This window comes from Carlito syrichta, unplaced genomic scaffold (genome assembly GCF_000164805.1).
Source record: "Carlito syrichta isolate Samal-C Ts95f unplaced genomic scaffold, Tarsius_syrichta-2.0.1 Scaffold308856, whole genome shotgun sequence".
Taxonomy (NCBI): domain Eukaryota; kingdom Metazoa; phylum Chordata; class Mammalia; order Primates; family Tarsiidae; genus Carlito; species Carlito syrichta.
Window position 1 is genome coordinate 161,363 of NW_007252952.1, and position 21,474 is coordinate 182,836.

Consider the following 21,474-nt stretch of genomic DNA (forward strand, 5'->3'; position numbering starts at 1 on the left):
GTTTTTGGATCCGATTTGCTAGAATCTTGTTGAGGATTTTTGCATCTATGTTCATAAGGGATATTGGCCTGTAGTTCTGTTTTTTTTTGCTGGATCTTTACCTGGTTTGGATATCAATGTGATGTTATTTTCGTAAAATGATTTGGGGAGAATTTCATCTTTCTCAATTGCCTGGAATACTTTCAGTAGGATTGGTATAAGCTCCTCCTTGTACGTTTTGTAGAATCAGCTGGAAAGTCATCCTGACCAGGGCTTTTTTTGTAGGTAGTTTTCATATGACAGAGTCAATTTTCTGTGTAGTTATTGGTCTACTTAGTGACTCAATGTCTTCTTGTTTCAACCTGGGGAGGTTGTGTGATGTCAGAAAGTCCTCCATTTCATTTATGTTATCAAGTTTGTTTCCATATGGGTGTACATAGTAATCTCTGATAAGCTCTTGTATTTCTTCGGCGTCAGTTGTGGTTTGATCTTTTGTATTTCTGATCTTTTGTATTTCTGATTGTGTTTATTTGGGCTTTCTCTCTCTTTTTCTTGGTTATTTGGCTAGAGGTCCATCAATCTTGTTAATTCTTTCAAAGAACCAGCTTTTTGTTTTGTTGATGTTTTCTATGATATTTTTGTCATCTATGTCCCATATCTGGGCTCTACTTTTGTGATTTGGATATTTCTGCTAAAGATGGGGTTTTGGTGGTCTTCTCTTTCCAGCTTCCTTAGGTGATTTGTTAGACTCTCCACTTGTGATCTTTCCATTTTCTTTATGTTTGCTCGTAGAGATATGAGTTCCCCTCTTAGAACTGTTTTCATGGCATCCCAGAGGCTTTGGTAAGATGTTTCTTCATTTTCATTAATTTCCAGGAATCTTTTAATTTCTGCCTTGATTTCAGTGTTAACCCAGTAGTTGTTCGGCATCATGCTGTTTAGTGTCCATGTCTTTGTGGGCTCTGGGGAAATGTTGTTGGTGTTGATATTTATTTTTATAACACTGTGGTCTGAGAATGTGCATGGCAAGATTTCAACCTTATGGAATTTGTTTATGCTTGATTTATAGCCAAGGATGTAATCTATCTTGGGGTATGCTCCATGTGGTCATTAGTAGAATGTATATTCTGTGGTTGTTGGATGGAATAATCTGTAGGTATCTATTAATTCCATTTGGTTGAGAGTTCTGTATCTCCTTGTTGATTTTTTACCTCGTTGATCTATCTAGGGCTCTTAGTGGGATATTCAGGTCCCCTGCTATAATAGTGTTAGAGCCAATATCTTTTTTAGTTTACTTAGTAGAGTTGCTTTACTAAGCAGGTGCTCCTGTGTTGGGTGCATACATGTTTAGGATGGATATTTCTTGTTGATTAATTGAACCTTTCATAATTATATAGTGTTCTTTTGTATCTTAAAATGTTTGATAGCTTAAAGGTTGTTTGTCTGATATTAAGATTATGACTCCTGCCTTCTTTTGTGATCCATTTGCCTGTAAACTCATTTTCCATCTTTCACTTTTAGTCTGTGTGTGTCCCTTGTAGTGAGATGAGTCTCCTGGATGCAGCAAATAATTGGGTCATGGTTTCTTATCCAGTTTGCCATTCTGTGTCTTTTCAGTGGGGCATTTAGTCCTTTCACAGTCAGACTGATTATTGAAATGTGATTGTTTATCCCTGTAATGAGGTTTTTATAATGTTTTTTCTTTGCTTGTTTTATTTTGGCTTTGGGGTTGTTGTGTGTGTGTGTTTTCAAGTTTCTTGTGAAAGAATAAGGAAAATGAAGTAAGAGTTGACAAGGGGTATGCTGTGTGCATGACCCCAGGATGACCCCAGGTATACTTGGCTTGGGTGACTTGGCTACCTGCCTGGGACAATGAAAGTAAACCAAATGTTCTGTAAACCAGGTGTTCTTGGCAGAACATTTGGTTTATCAGAAAACTGTACTCGAACCCTAGCCAAGTGTGAGTTCATGAGTACCAAGTTAATTAATTGATGCACGCCCTGTTAGCAAGGAGGGCTCCTCTTTGTCTGAACATAGCATAAAAGAAGCAGCAAGGGAGAGCCCGAGATTTTAGATTCTCAGTTGGGCAATGCTGTCTCCAGTGCTATCCCCATCTGGGTGATGAGAATTGCCTGAGATAGGATCACAGGATGGTGGTAAAGTTTTTTCCCCTCTTTTCTTTCTTCTTCCTCCTTTCTAATATATATTCCTACACCTAAATAAAGCTATTTAATTTTCTTCTTTTAGCATCTGGTGGTGTTCTTTTCGTATCGAGCCCAATTAATACTAGACCGTGCACAGCAATACAGTAAGATTCTTTGCTGTCATATCTTGTTGCGCTGTATTCACTGTTGATTCTGTGCTCTGCTGTTCCCTTGGGAAATGTTTGGTCATTCTTTTTTTTTTTTCTTTCTTCTGTGCTTAATTCCTTTTTAAGTGTCTCCTGTAGAGCTGATCCGGAAGCTGCATAATCTCTTAGGGACTGGATGTCTGGGAAGGATTTTAATTCTCCATCACTGATGAAGCTGAGCTTAGCTGGATAGGAAATTCTTAGTTGAAATTGTTTATCTTTGAGGACTTTTGAATATAGGGTTCCAGTTCCTTCTTGCTTGTAGTTTTTCTGCTGGTAGGTCTGCTGCTATTCTGATTGGTTTTCCCCGGTAGGTAGTCTAACCTTTCTCTCTTGCTGCCTTTAGAATTTTTTCTTTTGTGCCTACATTGTGTAGGTGAATTACTATGTGTCTATGGGTTGGTCTTCTCTTTTGATGTCTTGTGGGGGTTCTATGTATCTTTTGTGCTTGACTGGTCACATTTCTGGTGAGATGGGGAAAGTTTTCTTGGATTACCTTCTGAAATACTTGTTCCAAGTCGTTTTCCATTTCTCTTTCTTCTTCTGGGATACCAATCAGATGTAGGTTCAGTCTCTTGATATAATCACACATCTTTTATTGGCATTGTTCTTTCTTTCTGAGTTTTCTTTCTATGTTTTTTACAGAATGGGTTAATTCCATGTTCTGGTCTTCAAGTTCTGAGATTCTTTCTTCAGCTAGATTAATCCTGCTTTCCATGCTTGTCATCTTGTTATTATTTCCTGGATGAAATTTTTTATTGCTAAAATCTCTGTTACAAGTTCTTTCAGTGTTTCCTCTTGTCTTTCTTGAGTCTTATTTACTCTTTCCATTCATTCCCTAATCCCTGTCATATTCTGAGGCCAGTCATTGGAGACTTCCGTTGTTTGAGTACCAAGGTCTGATTTTTCAGGAGTTTTGTCTTTGGTACACTTGAAATTGCCTTTGGTCTGCCTTTGGTTTTTCCTCATTTGTGACACATCTCTTGTTTTTCTCTTTATTTCTGTTATTCAGTGTCAGTGGGAGAGGCTTTCCCTTCTGATGTTTGCTCAGTCCTCTGTTCTTCCCTGATCCAGGCTCAGAATTTGTTCTATTTTGAAATAGAACGGTGGATGGGAAGCTTTGTTGTCACTTGTAGTTTTTGAAATTCGACTGAAGTAGGGAATCAGGCATTAGGATTCAGAAACTAATTGCAAATTACAATGTTCACTTATTGTGGTATGTGTTCCCTGAGACCTACTCCCCACCACCACTCTATATGATGATACAAAGCAGAAACTAATAGAAAAAACAGTTGAACGCACACAGACACAGACATACACACACACCCTAAACCAAACTGGAATAACAACAAAGTTTAACAAAACAAACCAACAACAACAAAAAAAAAAAAAAAAGGAAGAAAACTAAGCACACACACACTTACCTGGCACAAAGTGAATAGAGAAGAAAAACAGAAAGACTGGGAAAATTTTTTAAAAAAGGAATTCATATCAGACCCTCACGTATATATTGACACATACCTTAAATTGTAAAAAATGAAAATAAAAAACCTCAGAAGAACAAAAGTGCAAAAATAAACTAATAACAACAACAAAATTGAAAGATGAATGCTCAGTCATTCATATACATACATAAACAGAAAATGACAAATAAAAGAAGAAACTAAAAAGAAAAATAATTTTGGGCGGGAAGTGGAGATCAAACCCTCACATACACATTCATGCACAAAGGAAAAATATTTTAAAAATAGATGAACTAACAAAGAATTTTTAAAAATTTAAATATATATATAAATTTTAAAAATTTTTTTTAAACTTGCCCTCTTGTAGCAGACTCTGTAATTGTTCCTCTAATCAGGTTTCTGCTTCAGAGCCACCTCTTTCACTTTCTCCTCAGTGACTGGAGCAGGGAAGGAAGAGGGACATTGGAGGTGGGTGGGGCTGCTCTCCTCCCCTCCCACTTGCTTATGGCCAGGGAGATCTCCCGCAGGGTTGTCTCTTCCCTAGGTTTGTACTCGCAGCAGGTGTCTCAGCCAGGCCTATCCTGGAATGGAGTTCTCCTATTGCGACTGACATCCAGGCACCGCCTGGGTTTGTCCCTCTCAGTTGTGGCCCAGCTATGTGGGTCTGACATTCAGAGGATTGCTGGGGAGGAGGGGATTTGGGTCAGGCCCGGACTCACCACTGACCTCTTTGGAGTCCTTCCTTGTCCTTTTCTGGCCACACCCTTTGTGTCACAGCTGGATCAGGGTAGGGGGTGGGGCGCCTGGAACTCAGCACTGGTCTGGTCCCTCCGAAGTTTGTGCTTTCAGGATTTTCCCTCTTGGTCATGATCAATCCCTAGTAGTTGATCCACCAGTCACAGAGATCAGGTCTGTTGCTCTGTGATGAGCAAGTTGGAGCACTTTCCTGCCCTGCCTTCAAGATGGTGGTGGGGTGCCTCTCTTGTCCTCTTCCATGGGACTTTGCCTCTGGATTCCCTCCGCAGCCCCCGCTGCCAGTGCCCTGCCAGGTACTGAAATGGTGAGGCAAAGCCTAGAGCCATCAGTCTCTCCTGCCAATGGTGAGGGAGAGTCTGGGGCAACAGTCTGTCCCTGCTGCTTTTCACAGGAAAACTTATGTCCATTTAAAAAAAAAAAAATGGCACTCAATTTCTGTGACCTCAGAAGAGCAATGGACCAAGCAGAGAAGCTGCAGCACAAGCTATTGCACGAGGGTCCTGGCCACTTGCTCTCGAGTCCCCTCTTAGACAGTCTCTCCCAGCATTTTCTTCCCAGGGAGGGTTTTCTTGATTTAGGGGAAAAAAAGAAAGAAAGAGAGAAAAAAAGAAAAAGGAGAGAGAGAGAGAAAGGGAGAAAGGAAGGGAGGAGGGAGGAAGGAAGGAAGGAAGAAAAGAAAAGAAAGAGGAAAGAAAGAGAAGAAAAGAAAGAAAATGGCTCTAGGCTTCTGTGTCCCGGGAATCGCTGGGGTCCAAGCCCAGCAACTGTGCCACCAGCCGCTGCATCAGGAGAGCCCTGGCCGCCAACTCCTTAGCCCTCACTCAACCAGCCACTCACACGCCCACTTGCTCACCAGCACGTACACAAAATTTTCCATACTTACTTGCTCACACTGGGATTCGCATAGTCCAACTGGCTCAGCTGCTATCCTCCCCCTGGAATTTTTTTTGAGTTGGAGTCTCACACTGTCACCCAGGCTGGAGTGCAGTGGCACACTCATGGCCACCCCAGTGTCGACTGGCTAGGCTCTGGCAATCCTTCCACCTTAGCCTTCCAAGTACTGGGACTACAGGCGCGCACTACCATGCCTGACTGATTTTCTATTTATTGTAGAGATGAGATCTCGCCAAATTGCTCTGACTGGTCTCGAACCCGCGGACTCAGGCAGTCCACTTGCCTTGGCCTCCCAAAGTGCTGGGATTACAGGCTGAGCCACTGAGCCTGGCCCCTTTTTCAATATTTAACAGAAAAAAATTTTTATGTGTATCTCTAAAATGTAGATCTTCTAAAACAATAATATTGAATACTTGTAGCAATGCTTCTTTTTCATTGCTTTTCAGATCATTTATAATTCTAGATTTCTTTTTTAAAATCAACTTATCATTTATATACCATAAAAGTCAATTTGAAGTATACAGTCCCATGACCTCTAGTAAATTTACTGAATTGTGTAACCATGGTAATTATCTAGTTTTAGAACATTCCCAAGCATTCTCATCACCTCAGTAAGATCCCTTGTACCCATTTACAGTTAATCTACTCCCAGCCCTAGGAAGCCACTAATCTGCTTTCTGTCAATAGATTTCAATTCTCTGGAAGTTTCATATTAATGGAATGATGCTGTATGTAGTCTTTTATGTCTGACTTCTTTCCTTTATTATAATATATTTGAGTTTTATTCATTTTATAGCATGTTCTAACATTTCATTCCTCTTTTTCCATTTTTTTTTTTTTTTTTTTACTACTGAATAGTTTTTCATTGAAAGGTGCATGACATTTTCTTTATCCATTCATCAGGTGATATACATTTATGTTGATTTCATTTTTTGGCTATTAGTGTAATGCTGCTATGAACATGTAAGTAGAAGTCTCTTTGGTCAGATGTTTTCTTTTTTCTTGGGTAGATTAACCTAGAAGTAGAATTGCTGGATCATATGTGAAATTTATATTTAATTCTTTAGGAAACTGCCAAGCTGATTTTCATCTCATTTAGTATCAAAGTGCCTGTGCCATTGTACATTCTTAGCAGTGGTGCATGAGGGGTCCCATTTTTTTATATCTTCCAATATTTGTATTGTGTATTTTACTGACTTAATTTTTGTTATCTGTTGGCTACTTATTTTAATTTTCAAATAAGATTTTAAATTAGTTTTTATAGTTTTTAATTGCACTGAATCGTGAGCAGTCTAGACTGAATCCAGACTGAAAGTCTAGGCTTTAAAATTTGTTAAGACTTTTGTTGGTGTAGTATATGATCAATTATTACATGTCTTCCACATTTATATCCAAAAAGTGGCAATAAAGTTGATTGTAAATTAACACTTTGCATTTGGATATCCCCTCTGAGGGGACATTGTAAATCTAGCAAGCCACTCAGATTCAGAGGACATAAAGAGATTGCTGGTGATTATACAGGAGAAACTTATACAAGTGCGATTTTTTCAAAAAGGTATGTTTCTTTGAAGTTTATCATTCAAATTGCACAAAAAAGCAAATAAAGAGATGAAATATATACTGAGCTATGATCGAGCAGTTGAGAAGTGGTTTTCAGGAATCAAAGGTGCATCCTTCCACATTGCCTTTGAACAACAGACTGGACGTTGAATGACATATTCATTAATGTGGGAGGAAGAAAATGAGATTGCATTGTCTGCTGTAATAGAAAAATACTAGGTGGAAGAGGTCAAACAAATTATTATTGCACAACATGTATTCATGAACCTGCAGTGCATACCAGTGACTGTTTCACACATACCATGTGTTAGACAAATATAAGATATGAAATTTTGATTTTGTTGTCATAAATAAGTTCCTCAATGTCCAGAATTCCATTATAAGCCAAATATCATTGACTAATAAGATAATTAGTTCCAACGCATGCTATTTAATTTGAAGTGATTCATTTTTTACTATTTTGTCAAAAAGTACAGTCAGATTGCTGGTAGGTGATCCATGAGATGTCTCTGAGTGCAAAGAGTTAAATGAAGTTTGCTAATGTTATTCACGTATGCTTTGGCCTTTTTTTCTTTTTGCCTCCTAGATATGTCTGATTCTGTGTGGTTTGTTAAGCTCAGCCCATTTTTAATGTATTTCTGTTTGCTTTATATATTTGTGTGTTTTAATCATGTGCTTTTAAAAATCATTGCATTATATGCTCTTCATATTAGGTTTTGATTTACTTCAGGTCAGTGTTTCAAAAATTTGTTACTTTTTTGTTTTTATTTCATTCTCTTTTTTTGGTCACTTTTTAAATGGAAAATTTCCAACAAATATAAAAGTAGAGAGACTAGTTGAATGAAATTTCTCCTTTTCCCTTGTGTCATCACTCAGCTTTAATAAATGTCAACCAAAACAAACCTGGCTAATGTTTGTTCTCAATTCCATATCTTCCCAAGGCTAAAATATTTTCTCATGAAGGAAATAATTATGTCACATTAATCAGTTTGGGGTTTTCCCCAGATAAATTTTAGATTACCTTTTTAGCTGGGTGAGGATGCATATTAAGGCCCGTCCTTCAGATTCTCACATTCAATACCCACTTCAACTCCCTCCCCGTGTAAAAACTGCATTATCCAGACTTTTTGCAAATAAGGTTCTATATATGATTAATATAACCCCAAGAAAAGTCTTCCAATACAAGATGGGAAGGCAGAAGTCAGCAAAAGGAAGCAGAGGCTGTGTATAGGGAAACAGGATTTTATGGTCAGCATATTGGTAAAGGAGTTTGGTTCTTTTGGGAACAACTCTGTTGGTCAGATCCTAGCATGTTAGGTGCTCAGCTGTGAGTAATGCTGAAGAATGGGGTTTTTGACAAAAAATATCTTGGTATAATCAGGCTTTTCTTCTGATTGTGTAGCATCCAAACCTAGTTCCTTAGCTCTCCTGGAAATCCCATAAATTACCTGATACCTTGTAATAAATGCTTTTCTTAAAAAGCAAAAAGAATTATAAGTTCTTTAGGTGCTATCAATTGGAATTTACTGAACTGATTACAGGATAATTAGCAAAAAAAAATCACTGGATATACATACATAAATCTATCCATATACAAATTGGCAAAAGTCTGGTATATACATACCAAACTGTTAACTATGAGTACCAAGATCAAAAGCAATCAAATTTGATTCTCCATGGGAATAGCCAAAACACCTATTTCTTTAATAGTCACCAAATTCTCCCAAATATTTGAAAGAATGTGACGACTTTTTGCTTACAATGAGAAATTCATCTCATTTAGTTTTATAAGAATATGTGAAATGATGGTTCTTAGTTCTCAGCTAACTAGAAAGTGAAAACTAAAATTCAGGAAAATTAGAAACTTAAAACAATTTATATGAAAAATATAATAAATATTTTTAAAAGTGTGTGTATCTTCTAATGTCCTACACATTGAGTATCTCTTTTTTAAAAAATTTGCTTTTAAACAGTAATCTTTAGAACAGAGGCATGTTACAATTATTGTTTTGTGTTTTGTTTGGTTTTTTGAGTCAGAGTCTCACTCTGTCGCCCAGGCTGGAGTGCAGTAGCACGCTTATGGCCACCACAGTCTCTACCTGCTGGGCTCAGATGATCCTTCTGCTTCAGCCTTCCAAGTGACTGGAACTACAGGCACATGCCACCACACCTGACTAATTTTTTTTTAATTTATTGTAGAGACGAGGTCTTGCCAAGTTGCCCAGGCTGGTTTTGAACCCCTGGGCTCAGGCAGTCCTCTCCTCTGCCTCCCAAAGTGCTGGAATTTTGCTTAAAAGCTATAGAAATGTACTCATAGCTTTGTCTTTATAGGTATATTTATATTTTTGGTAACTTTGCAAATCAAGCACCAAGATTAAGGAGATATTTATTTTTAGTAGAAATAAATCTGAAGATGAAAAAATTTTGTAATTCCTTATAACTTGCTGGTGATTATAACTGAGCATTAATTTTTCTCTTAGCAACATTTAAAAGTTGTAACTTCGATTTTGTTTTGTTTTGAAATTAAGCATTCAGCCAAACAATGGAAAATACAGTGTTCATTGATGTGGAATGCACAGATACGAGGACCCACTGCCTGACTTGACATCCATGGATTTTGGTATCCAAGGGCCATATGGTGTCCTGGAACCAATCCCCTGTGGACACCCTGGGACAATTTATACTTCTTGTACTGAGACGCAATATACAAGTTGGGTGTGTTGCATTCTTACACTGAGTGATCTCTTACATTACTTCACAGCTCAATTTTGGCATGCCAGTTTTTAATGGCATATAGTGTAAGAAAACTACATTCTAAATGTGTTTTTATTGTTTAAGAAAAAAAAGCCATATCAGTTCAATCTCTTCCCCCTGTCCCCCCCAGAAAAACACTGTGATCCCATTGAGTATCATTTGAAAAATAACTATTTTGATATTCTTTTAGCTACATTTTTGAAGATTCAATCACAGGCATATGTCCTTCCTTGGAGCCTGTTTACTGCTCTGTACTTACCCACATTTTCTCATACTGAAAATGAATTGGCATCATTATAAAATGCACTGTGACACTTTAATACTTTTATGTTTTTTCTCTTCTATGGACTATTTCTCATGTTATACACTTCAACTTGGAGTCATCTGTGGACATGAGCATTGGTTGGTTAAGAATGTATTTTTGTCATTTCAGGACTTGGTGACTTTCAAGGATGTAGCAATAGACTTTTCAAAGGAGGAATGGCAATGGATGAACCCTGCTCAGAAGCGTTTATACAGGGGTATGATGTTGGAGAATTATCAGTGCCTGGAATCATTGGGTGAGGATCTTTTTTCTTCCTGCATAATTCAGAATCTGCCCTCAAGGAACCTATGTGTTTTTATTTGTTATTAAAACTGCTTTTATTGTGTATAGGACAGAATGGAATCTGAGAAACAAAGGGGATATTCAGAGATTGAAGAAAACTTCATATTTAGCGTCAGTCAATTTGATGTGTATCAAATATCCCATGGATACAACCTTCAGGCAATTGGGAACATAAGATACAGTGCCAATCCCAGTCTCCTGTGTTACCCTGTTCTCTCTATTACAGAGAATTATTGTTATCACCACTAGGCATTAACAAGGTTTACCAAGAATATAGCTAGATTGCCATAAACTCGGAATATCATTTTAAAAATCTGTATCTTTTGTTAACTTGTATATTAAAACAAACAAACAAAAAAAGACATGAAAGTTGGCCATATTTTGGGTTATTTCCGAATTTAACTTGTAATAGGTAAATTCAGATGCTCACTTTTAGGAACACTAACATAGACTTTCTTCAAAGCACTGGGCTACCTCCCTGGTAGACTAACTTTCTGTTCTCTAGAAGCCCTTTTTATCATGCTTGTGGTTCATTGAGCTTCTTGAAACTAAATTTATATCAAACCAAATTTGGGAAATTTTTGGCCATTATTTCTTCAAATATTTTTTCTGATGTTTTGAAATTTTATGCTAGATGCTTTATTTTGTGCCTTAAGTAACTAAGGATTGGTTCACTTTTACAGATTTTTGTTCTTCGTTTCTCAGATTTGATCATTTCTATTGATTTGCATTTAAATTAACTGACTATCCTTATCTTCTTCAGTGTTTTGTTAAGCCCATCTAGTAAGTTTGTAAATTTCAGATACTGTGTTTTTTAAATTCTAGAATATATATTTGTTTCTTTTTATAGTTTGTTTCTCTGCTGCTATTACCTGTTTGTGCATTCATTACAAGAATATTTTCTTTACATTCTTGAGTATTGATATAATCGCTGTTTTAGAATCCTTGTGTGCTAATTCCAGTATCTATTATTGCAGGCTGGGTGTCCACTAATTGCTTTATCTTCTAAGTACGATTCGCTTTTTCCTTTTCTTATGTCCAGTAATTTTGGATTTTATCATGGACACCGTAAATAAAACTTTATAGGCTGTGCACAGTGGCTCATACCTGTAATCCCAGCACTTTGGGAGGTGAGAGGATTGCCTGAACTCAGAGGTTCAAGACCAAACTTGGCATCTTGGCAAGAATTTGTCTCTACAATAAATTTAAAAATTAGCCAGGTGTGGTGACATGTGCCTGTAGTTCCAGCTACTTGGAAGGCTGAGGCAGAAGAATCACCTGTGCCCAGCAGGTCGAGGCAGCAGTGGTTGTGATCATGCCACTGCACTCAAGGATAGATTGAGACTCCGACTCAAAAAAAAAAAAGTTGGCCTCCAGATTGTCATATTCCTTCCAAGAGTATTGACTTTCCCTTTTTAACGCACGCAGTTAATGCAAACTTCAAACTCTGCAGTTAAAGGCCTTTCAAAATACCACAGAAAATGTGAGGCTTAATTTCTGCTCTCCAGCCTCTCAGAAAATAATTTAACTTTTATAGAATTGATTGTTGGCAGTCCCACTAGACTATTCCAGAATTTATTGTAGTCTGTCCTTCAAGTCTGCTTTATTTCTTATTTAGTCATTCCTATAATAGCATTCCATCAGAATTAAAGATCTGCTTTATAGTTCTGAAATAACCCAAAATATGACCGGCTTTCATGTCTTTGTTTGTTTGTTTGTTTTAATATACAGGACTTTGCATTTCTAAACCATATGTGATCTCCTTACTGGAGCAAGGGAAAGAGCCTTGGGAAGTAAAGAGTGAGATGACAAGAAGCCCATTCTCAGGTGAGTGTGGAAGAACCAGATAGGGAAATCATTTTGACATAATGGCTCTGCTGTTTTCAAAGATGATACTTCCTTACATTTCTTAGAAACACTTTCTAAGCCTTTACGGGCTTGGGGAGAAAACTGAAACTTAAGTACTTAACATGGGTCCCCCAGATGTCTTCTCCTCTACTTGTCTGTCTTCTCTGTGTTAACTTGTTTTGCAGAAATCTTTATCTAGTTCCTTATCATTCCCTCTTTTTCTTTGCCATATAGAATTACATAAGCTTCAGTGTTTTTAAATATTTTCCTAACTCCCAAATTAGTTGCTACTTGCAAATCTTAATGTGCCCCACCACATAGGAAAAATCTAAGCCTTGTCAACCTCTATGTGACTAGCCCCTTTTACTTCTCTAACCTCATTCTTTATTACTTTTTGCTTTTTCATTATACTTTAGTCCCCAGTTTGTAAAATTATGTGAGGTACCTAGGTTAACTTCAGTTGAGTTGCAGGTGTGCCAAGATACTGAATTCCCCAGCCCTGGGGGCCTAGATGCTTCAGAGGCAGTCTGAGTTCCAAGTCCAGTTTCCTTTGGGCCGCAGACAGTGTCATCCTTTTACTCCCACCTCCCTGATGCGCCTGACAAACATAAATTTCAACAAGTACTGCTCTAGCCCATGGGCCACCTTTTTTGAACTCACCAAGCCCTTTACTGACTTGGGCTTTGGCATTTCCTATTTCCTCCCCAGAATTCTCCAATCTTGGCTTTGTCCATGCCTGATTATCAGGCCAGAGATTAAAAAAAATAATCAATTAGAGACCTTTCGTAACTACCTTATCTAATGAACATTCCTTGTCCCTACCCAATTAATTATCCACCAAGCCACTGTTTACTTTCTTCCTAATATTCAGCTGAATGTATAATTAACATTTTTTTGAGTCAGTGTCTCACTCTGTCACTCAGGGCTGGAGTACAGTATCAGTATCACAACTCATTGCAGCCTTGAACTCCTGGGCTCAAGTGATCCTCTCACCTCAGCCTCCTGAGTAGCTGGAACTACAGGCATGTGCTACCATGCCTGGCTAATTTTTTTTTTTATTTTGTAGAGATCATGACTTGCTATGCTGCCCAGGCAGGTCTTGAACTCCTGTATTCAAACAGTCCTCCTGCCTCAGCCTCCCAAAGTGCTGGGATTATCGGAGTAAGCCACTGTACCCAGCCAGTTAACTTGTTTATTGTTTGCATGCTTATTTTCTGCCTCTCCCACTGAAATCAAAGTTCACAAAGCCAAGGCCGTGTTTAGATTCTCTCCCTCCGTTTCTCTAACAGCATTTGATCTTTACATGTTGGGATAATTTGAGTTCTAGACTTCCCATGTTCTCCAAATACAGTAGCCCATTCTCTCTTATTAGAGGTTTTACTTTCCCATGGTCAACCAGAAGTGAAAAATATTAAATGGAAAATTCCAAAAAAAACAATTCATACATTTTAAATTACACACTATTCTGAGTAGCTTATGAAAGCTTGCACCTTTCAGCTTTATCACACCAGGTTGTGAGTCCAGTGCATCCATGCTATATACCCTACCTGCCCACTAGTTACCTTAGTGGCCACATGGGTTATCAGATGTACTGTCACATATAGTATATATAGGGTTTGGTACTATCTGAGGTTTCTGACATCCACTGGGGTCTTGGAATGTGTCCCCTGCAGATAAGGGGGGACTCCTATATCCAAATATTAGCCCTGTTTAAAAGCACTTTATTCTTTGGGTATGTTAGAAGGTACCATCTACCTTAAACAGAGAAACAGAAAGCTTTCCCGATAAGAAGTAACAATTGCCCATATGAAGAACAAGTGGAGAAGGGAAAAGGGAAAAAGCTGTAAATCTGATAAGTGTAAATCTGATAAGCTAAGTCAAAGTATAGATTTAAATATTAAGTGAGTAAGATATCTCAGTGTCTGTGTTGAGAAAAGCCAGGAAATTTTACAGGGCTCTTCATAGGAGATTGGAATTGAAGATGATCTTCATGTGACAAGAAGGTAAATGTGAGAGAGCAGTAAATGATGGACTTGGCTTTCTGTTCTCTGTTTAGTATTACTTTCTTCAGTCTGTCTATGTAAGAAAAGCCATAGGTGATTTGGTTCATTTGACCTCTCATTAGATACCAAATCTGCCTCTTCCTTGATCATGGACTTCCCAGCTCCAGATCTGTAAGGGATGTTTTTGTTTTTTATAAGCTACCCAGTTTATGGCAGTAATTCTCCACTTAACAGCATTTCAGTCAACAGCAGATTACATATATGACTCTCTTCTGTTTGGGACCTCAGTTACACCTATGTTAGCTCCTTTGATAATTGTGCCCTAGGTAATTAAGCATTGGTTCACTTTTACAAATCTTTGTTCTTGTTTCTCAGATTGGACAATTTTTATTGATTTATAATCAAATTCACTGATTGTCTTTATCTTCAATGTTTTGATAAGCCCATCTAACAAGTTTATATATTTTAACTGTTGTATTTTTTTAAATTCTAAAATATTCATTTGGTTCTTTATGTAGCTTGTTTCTCTACTGAGACTGTGCATTCATTACAAGGACATTTTACTGAATATTCTTGAATTTTGATATAATAGCTATGACCCTGTATATGTGTAACATTCTTTTTAATCTTTTATATGGCATTTTACCTTTTCTATGTAAAGATATGTTTATATACAGTAAATAATTACCATTGTGTTACAGTTGCTATACAAGTATATAGCATAGGAGCAATTTTATAGCCTAGGTGTATAGTAGGCTATACCATCTAGGTTTGTGTAAGTTCATTCTATAATTGCATAATGATGAAATTGCCTATTGATGCATTTTTCAGAATATATCACCATTGTTAATGACTCAGACTGTATTTTGATATATAGCAAGCCAAGCTGATCAAGATACTGGGTATTCCTGATATCAGAATGACCTAGTTTAGGAAACTTGTTAACACCTTTCCTGACTTTTGTAGTAGATTTTATCTCTTCCATAATTGAACTTTTATACCAATTTTACCTTTTAACACACGGGCTTACACTTGTATGTTTTGTATTTTCTTCTCAAATTAATTCTTTGTGGTCCTATCTTTCTAATTATTTTCTAAATTTCTCAAGAACAACACTGTCATTCATTAACTTGATGCCACTAATGTTTGCTGTATAATAGATAACTGCTTAGGAAGCATTGGATTAGTCAATATTTTGCTATGGATAAGATAGGAAAGAAAGCACTTTCTTCTTTGTCCTTTCTTGATATCACTTTTTCTGTAAGGTTTTCTCTCAGTATCATTTCTTCATACAAATGTCTTTATATTTATTCTGAGAACTTCTTATATATTCCCAGGATTCCCACATATATGTTAAATGACTTAGCAACAATTTTTAAAGCAAATTCATTTCTTCTCCAAAGCTTATATTTCAGCTCATGAAGTAATAAAGTTGCTCATGTGACAGTAAATAAGAATGTGGTTAATAATAATGATACCAACCTACATATCATTACAAATTAGTTTCTCCCAAAAGGGAAATAGAAAATCCCCATTAAGAAGTGGCACTTTGGCTGGGTGTGGTAGCACTTTGGAAAGCCAAGGCACTTAACACCAGGAGTTCTAGTGCAGCCTGGTGAGCATAGGGAAGCCTCACCTCTATATAAAAAATTTTGAAAGTAGCCAGGTGTGATACCATGTACCTGTAGTTCTAGCTATTGGGAGACTGAGGTGGGAGGATCGCTTGAGCCTAGGAGTTCTAGGCTGTAACAAGATATGTTTGCACTGTTGCACTTCAACCTAGGTGACAGAGTGAGACCTTGTCTCAAAAAAAAAAAATGATACTTTTTTTAGACTGTTGAAAATAAGAAAGTCAGAAGATGTATGGAAAATCCCTTAATATGTAGCCTCAAGTTCACAGACCTCTGAGAAATGAAGAATTCTCTGTACTGAAGCATGTAGATGGTTTCATAGGAAAAGATAACCATAGGATTTCACCTAAATCCCAAGGTTAGTCACAAAACATGAGGTGTGTGGTTACTGGGGTTCTGTAGAGACCTTTGAGCAGCAGTAGTGATATGATGATATTGGCATTTAAACAAAATTAACCCAGCTCTATGTAAAAATCAATTACAGATGGGAGTAGGGAAAAGGAGCTTAATTTATAGTGTGTTGCTAGGTTAATACAAGCATAAAATATTACCATTGCAGAATAATTTTCTAAGACCTCATCCTACATTTTGTTTTCTTAATCACCCTTTCTATGATCCCTCATGAGCTCTCATTCTCTGGGGTCTCCTTGCATATTTTCTAGTTGACCTGCCTGTACATAATAGATTTTGTGGGAGTCATTGAACATTTTTGAATTACCTTTTTCACAATGTCTCCTTTGTTGTAGCTCATGATGAAGGAAACATTTGCTTTTTTGATATCTTTCAGATCGGGAGTCTATATATGAGACACAAGAATTGCCCCTGAAGCAGTTCTTATATGATGATACATGCATGGAGAGAATTACAAGCTGTGGCCCTGAGTGTTCCACTTTTGGAGAGAATTGGAAATGGGAAGACCTTTTTGAGAGTCAGATGGGAAGTCAAGAGATATTTAGCAGGCAACAAACAATCACTCATAAAGAAATCCTCACTAAGAAAGTAGATTTCAAATATAACAAATCTGGGAAATTAGTCCATTTGGACAATGTAGAAGAGAGTGTTTATAATCACAAGTCAGATAAAAAAAGCTTCTCCAAAAATTCTGTGGTAATAAAACACAAGAAAGTCTATGCAGGAAGGAAACTTTTTAAATGTAATAAATGTGACAAAACCTTCACCCACAGCTCATCTCTTATTGTTCATCATAGAATTCATACTGGTGAAAAACCTTATGAATGTGAGGAATGTGGAAAAGCCTTTAGGCAGAGACAACAACTTACTCAACATCATAGAACACACACTGGAGAGAAACTCTTTGAATGTAAAGAATGTAGGAAAACCTTTAAACAAAGTGAACACCTTATTCAACATCAAAGAATTCACACTGAAGAAAAACCATATAAATGTGAGGAATGTAGAAAAGCCTTCAGACAGCTTGCACACCTTGCACAGCATCAGAGAATTCATACTGGAGAGAAACCCTATGAATGTGAGGAATGTGGCAAAGCCTTCAGTGATAGGTCATCTTTTGCTCGACATCAGAGATGTCACACTGGCAAAAGACCCTATGAATGTATTGAGTGTGGAAAAGCTTTCAGGTATAATGCATCTCTTATTCATCACTGGAGGAGCTATCATACTGGGGAGAAGCCTTTTAATTGTCTTGATTGTGGGAAAGCTTTCAGTGGTCACACAGGACTTACTCGGCATAGGAGAATCCATACTGGAGAGAAACCTTACAAATGTGATATCTGTGGAAAAACCTTCAGCTCTGGTTCATCCCTTACTGTACATCAGAGAATTCACACAGGAGAGAAACCCTATGAATGTGATGTTTGTGGGAAAGACTTTAGCTATCATGAGTCACTCACTCGGCATCAAAGAGTACATTCTGGAGAGAAACCATATGAATGTACAGAATGTGGGAAAACCTTTAGGCAAAATATACACCTTGTTACACATTTGAGAATTCATACTGGTGAAAAGCCCTATGACTGTAAAGAATGTGGGAAAACTTTTAGAACTAGTTCACGGCTGTCTACTCATCAGAGAATTCATACTGTAGAGAAGCCCTGTAAATGTACTGAATGTGGAAAGGCTTTTGGTGATGGCTCTTCCTGTGCTCAGCATCAAAGACTTCACACTGGCAAAGGCCCTATCAATGTTTTAAATGTGGGAAGGCATTCAGAAGAAAGTTATCCTTAATTTATCATCAAAAAGGTCATACTGGAGAAAAACCCTAAGAAGGTAGTGCATGTGGCAAAGCCTTTAGCTATCATCAACCTCTTACTATTCACTTTGGATAAAAACCATATAAATGTAAGAAATGTAGCAAAACTTTCAACCATATTGGATACTTCAATCTACCTGGAAGACTTCATGCTGTAGAGAGATCTTAAGAATGTAAAGAATGTGGAAACATCTTCACACAAAACTCACACTTTGCTCAACAGTGAGTTCATCTTAAGCATCCAGCTCTTCCTCACCAACTACATCACCAAGTCCTGTGGTTACACCTGCTAAATGTTTTTGTAATTCACTTGCTTCTTTTGGTTCCTAATCCAAAACAGTCATTTTACCTATGTTTCAAACATCTAAAACTGTTTTCCTGCATCTTCTTTTGTCCCCTTGAAGTTCACATTACAGCCACAGTGATCTTTCAAAAATGCAAATGAATTGCTTTTTTTCAAATCCATGTTAAAATACTTGATGCACATAAAGTGTTTAGCAAAATGACCCATACTAAGTGTTTGGTAAATGTTAGATCAGTATTTTTCAGAGTGAAATTAAATTATCTTTTGGCAGTAACTCTTGAAAGGAGTATATAGTATATCAGTACCAGTACCAGATGATTACAACAATTTTGGCAGTAAACTCTTGAAAGGAGTATATAGTATATCAGTACCAGATGATTACAACCAGATGATTAAAAAAGAAACAGTATCTTTTTAAAATTTTTCAATGTTTTCTTGAGATGAGAGTCTTGCTATTTTGCCTAAGCTGGTCTTGAACTCCTGGGTTCAAGCAATCCTCCTGGCTTAGCCTTCCAAGTAGCTGGGATTATAGGCACTTGCCACCAAACCTAATTTGAAATAGTATTTTAAGATGGCTGGTCGTTAGCCCATGTAGTATGTTTAATATCATAACGAAACAATATAGTAGCTCTCTCATGACTCTAAGACTATGTTCCCTTGTTGGTGAGGAAAGAAATTAAATGTAACCTTATATATAGCACATGTTTTAGGAAGTGGCTAGAGCTCTGGGTAAGACTGGAACAAAGGAATTAGAATTTGCTGGGGAGATTATATATAAGATTGTAGTTAGTCAAGGCAAAAACAAGTTACTAAGGTTTAACTGCAGAAATAGAGAACTGAGTAATATAGTCCTATTTTAAGATGATGAGTTCAATCTTTCTAACCTTCTGAGGATCTTCTAATTCGGTTGTTCTGGATTTAGGATAAAAATTTAGAGTGTTCTACTTCGGATGGGGAGACACCCCTTATCCACAAGGTTGCCCGAATGAAGCATATTTGTATACCTAACCCTTAACTGTACCCCACAATATTAAAATAAAAAATATTGATTTAAAAATTAAAAAAAAATTTTAAAGTTCTCCTTCTTTCATGAAGCTCAGTCAACTCGGATATCAAAACAAGGGAAAAAATAATATTACAGATGAATTTACTCATAGTTACATGTAAAAAGAAAATTATTAAACTCTGCTGATGGAGTATAGAGGCGCTGAATAAATGAAGATCCATAACATGTTCCTAAATGGGCATTTCAATATTGTAAGTACTGTAGGTTATTTTTACATTGACAGTTTTGTTCTGAAGGTCATGTAGAGTGCTAATTAGGCAAGCATCACAAGGAAATTCTTGGAAAAAGTCATATACCCTTGAGTTTAATATATTGCAGAAGTGGTATTTTTGACATATCATTGGAAGAGATGGATTATTTAAATCCAACTGGAAATAAAGTCAGCTTTGCATTTCATTCCTTACAGAGAAGGTCTTTCTATACATATTATAGACATAATAGAAAACAGTGTTGGTAGGTGAGAAGAATATTTCTGTGCCTTTAAGTTCAGGAAGTCTTTCATAAGCGAGATGCAGTCAAACTTCATGGAGGCCATGAAGAATGAATGACAGGACCATGTACAAAATTTGAACCCTTTTCTTGGTATGAGATACTGTATTCAAAGTTAAAAGTTATATATATCTTATACATTACAAAGGATATAGTCCTTATAAAAAATGCCATAGGATAAGATACACAGTCTGGCAAAGCATTATCAACAAACAATTATTGGCTGAAGTAATTAAAAGTCACATGAAATAGAAGTTCTGAACCTCACAATGTGGTGAATGGGCAATGTAGTGTTAGCTATCAGCATTTTGAGTATAACCTGAAAGGACAGACCGGGAGTGGGAAGCCATTTTTCTATCTTGTTCTTAAACCCTGACACGATGAGGGAAAAAGTAGAAGCTATGTTTTGGGGAAATGCATACTTTAGGTAATGGTTAACTTTGCTGATTTCTTTTCAGAAACACAGACTCCTTAAGCATGACCAGTATCAACCCACTGTATACTCCAGGGTTTTCTGTCCAGACTTCCTGGTGCCAGACATCGGAGGTGTCTCATAGCTCTCGTCGATGGGACCTGGCAGAAGCGACAGTCAAGCTTGCCTAGTGTAAAGGGAGTTTACAAGGCCTAAAGACATCATGCATTGGGCAAGGATTGTAGAAGTCACGAAACTTGTAATTACAAGAGTTATGTAGATCACAGGACTTGTGACTGCTTAGAGGGGGAGCAGGGGGGGATTGGATCTTCCAGTAGACTGGGTGCTATCTACAGGGAAGTCGAAGATCCCCAAAGGTACCCACTGGGAATGCATAGGTGATAAGGGGAAGTGCACCCTCCATTAGCTCTAAGGAATGTCGTTCAGGAATGTACAGGAGTACTAGAATCCTTGTCACGCCCTTCTCTAGGGGTTATGATAAGATGGACAGACATTAATGGGTCTCTGTGTCACAGGGTCTCCAAGACATTCACAGATGGTCGATAAGGAAGTCACGGCAGTCACGTCTACCTGACTGCAACATCTTCAAGGGAAAGGATTTAAGCCAGGGCTTGGGGGGGCTGTGGGGCCACACTCTAGAGTGTAGGCCCACTTCTGTCTGTGGGAAGTGAACTTTTCTTAAATAAATCTTTTTTGTTTCACCCCTTTGTGTGTTGCAATTCTTTGCATTACTCGAATCTCTGGGTGTCAGCGTGCACCTCCGGCATGCCAGTTCCAGGGATGCTGCACCCCGCCCCCCCATCCACATCCATCCACCCTCACCCTATCTGTACCCTAACATAACCCTTTGCTATGATTCTACATCTAGGAGTTTATAGTCTCAAAAAGCATAAGTGCAAAAAATAGATGCATAAGCATGTTTATTATAGAATTGTGAAAAAATTGGAACAACGTAAATGTCTAGAACTAGTAAAAAGATTACTTAAGTCATGGAATATCAGTTTCTTAGATCACTATGCAATTACTGAAAAGAATGAAATGGATCTCTATATACTCAAAATTGTCTTGCAGCTTATGAACTGAAAATGTAATTTTCATAACTATATA

General features: G+C 37.4%; 1 protein-coding gene across 1 annotated transcript in view; it reads left to right on the forward strand.

Annotated features, from left to right (window-relative positions):
* The window catches only part of ZNF471 (zinc finger protein 471), a 28,820-nt gene extending 10,559 nt beyond the window's left edge, over positions 1-18,261 (forward strand). Inside the window, exons 2-4 of the mRNA XM_021716651.1 lie at positions 10,190-10,316; positions 12,095-12,190; positions 16,633-18,261. Coding sequence (XP_021572326.1) covers positions 10,190-10,316; positions 12,095-12,190; positions 16,633-18,050 — 1,641 coding nt within the window. The 3' untranslated portion in view covers positions 18,051-18,261. The remainder of the gene's footprint in view (positions 1-10,189; positions 10,317-12,094; positions 12,191-16,632) is intronic.
* The last annotated feature ends 3,213 nt before the right edge of the window (positions 18,262-21,474 follow it).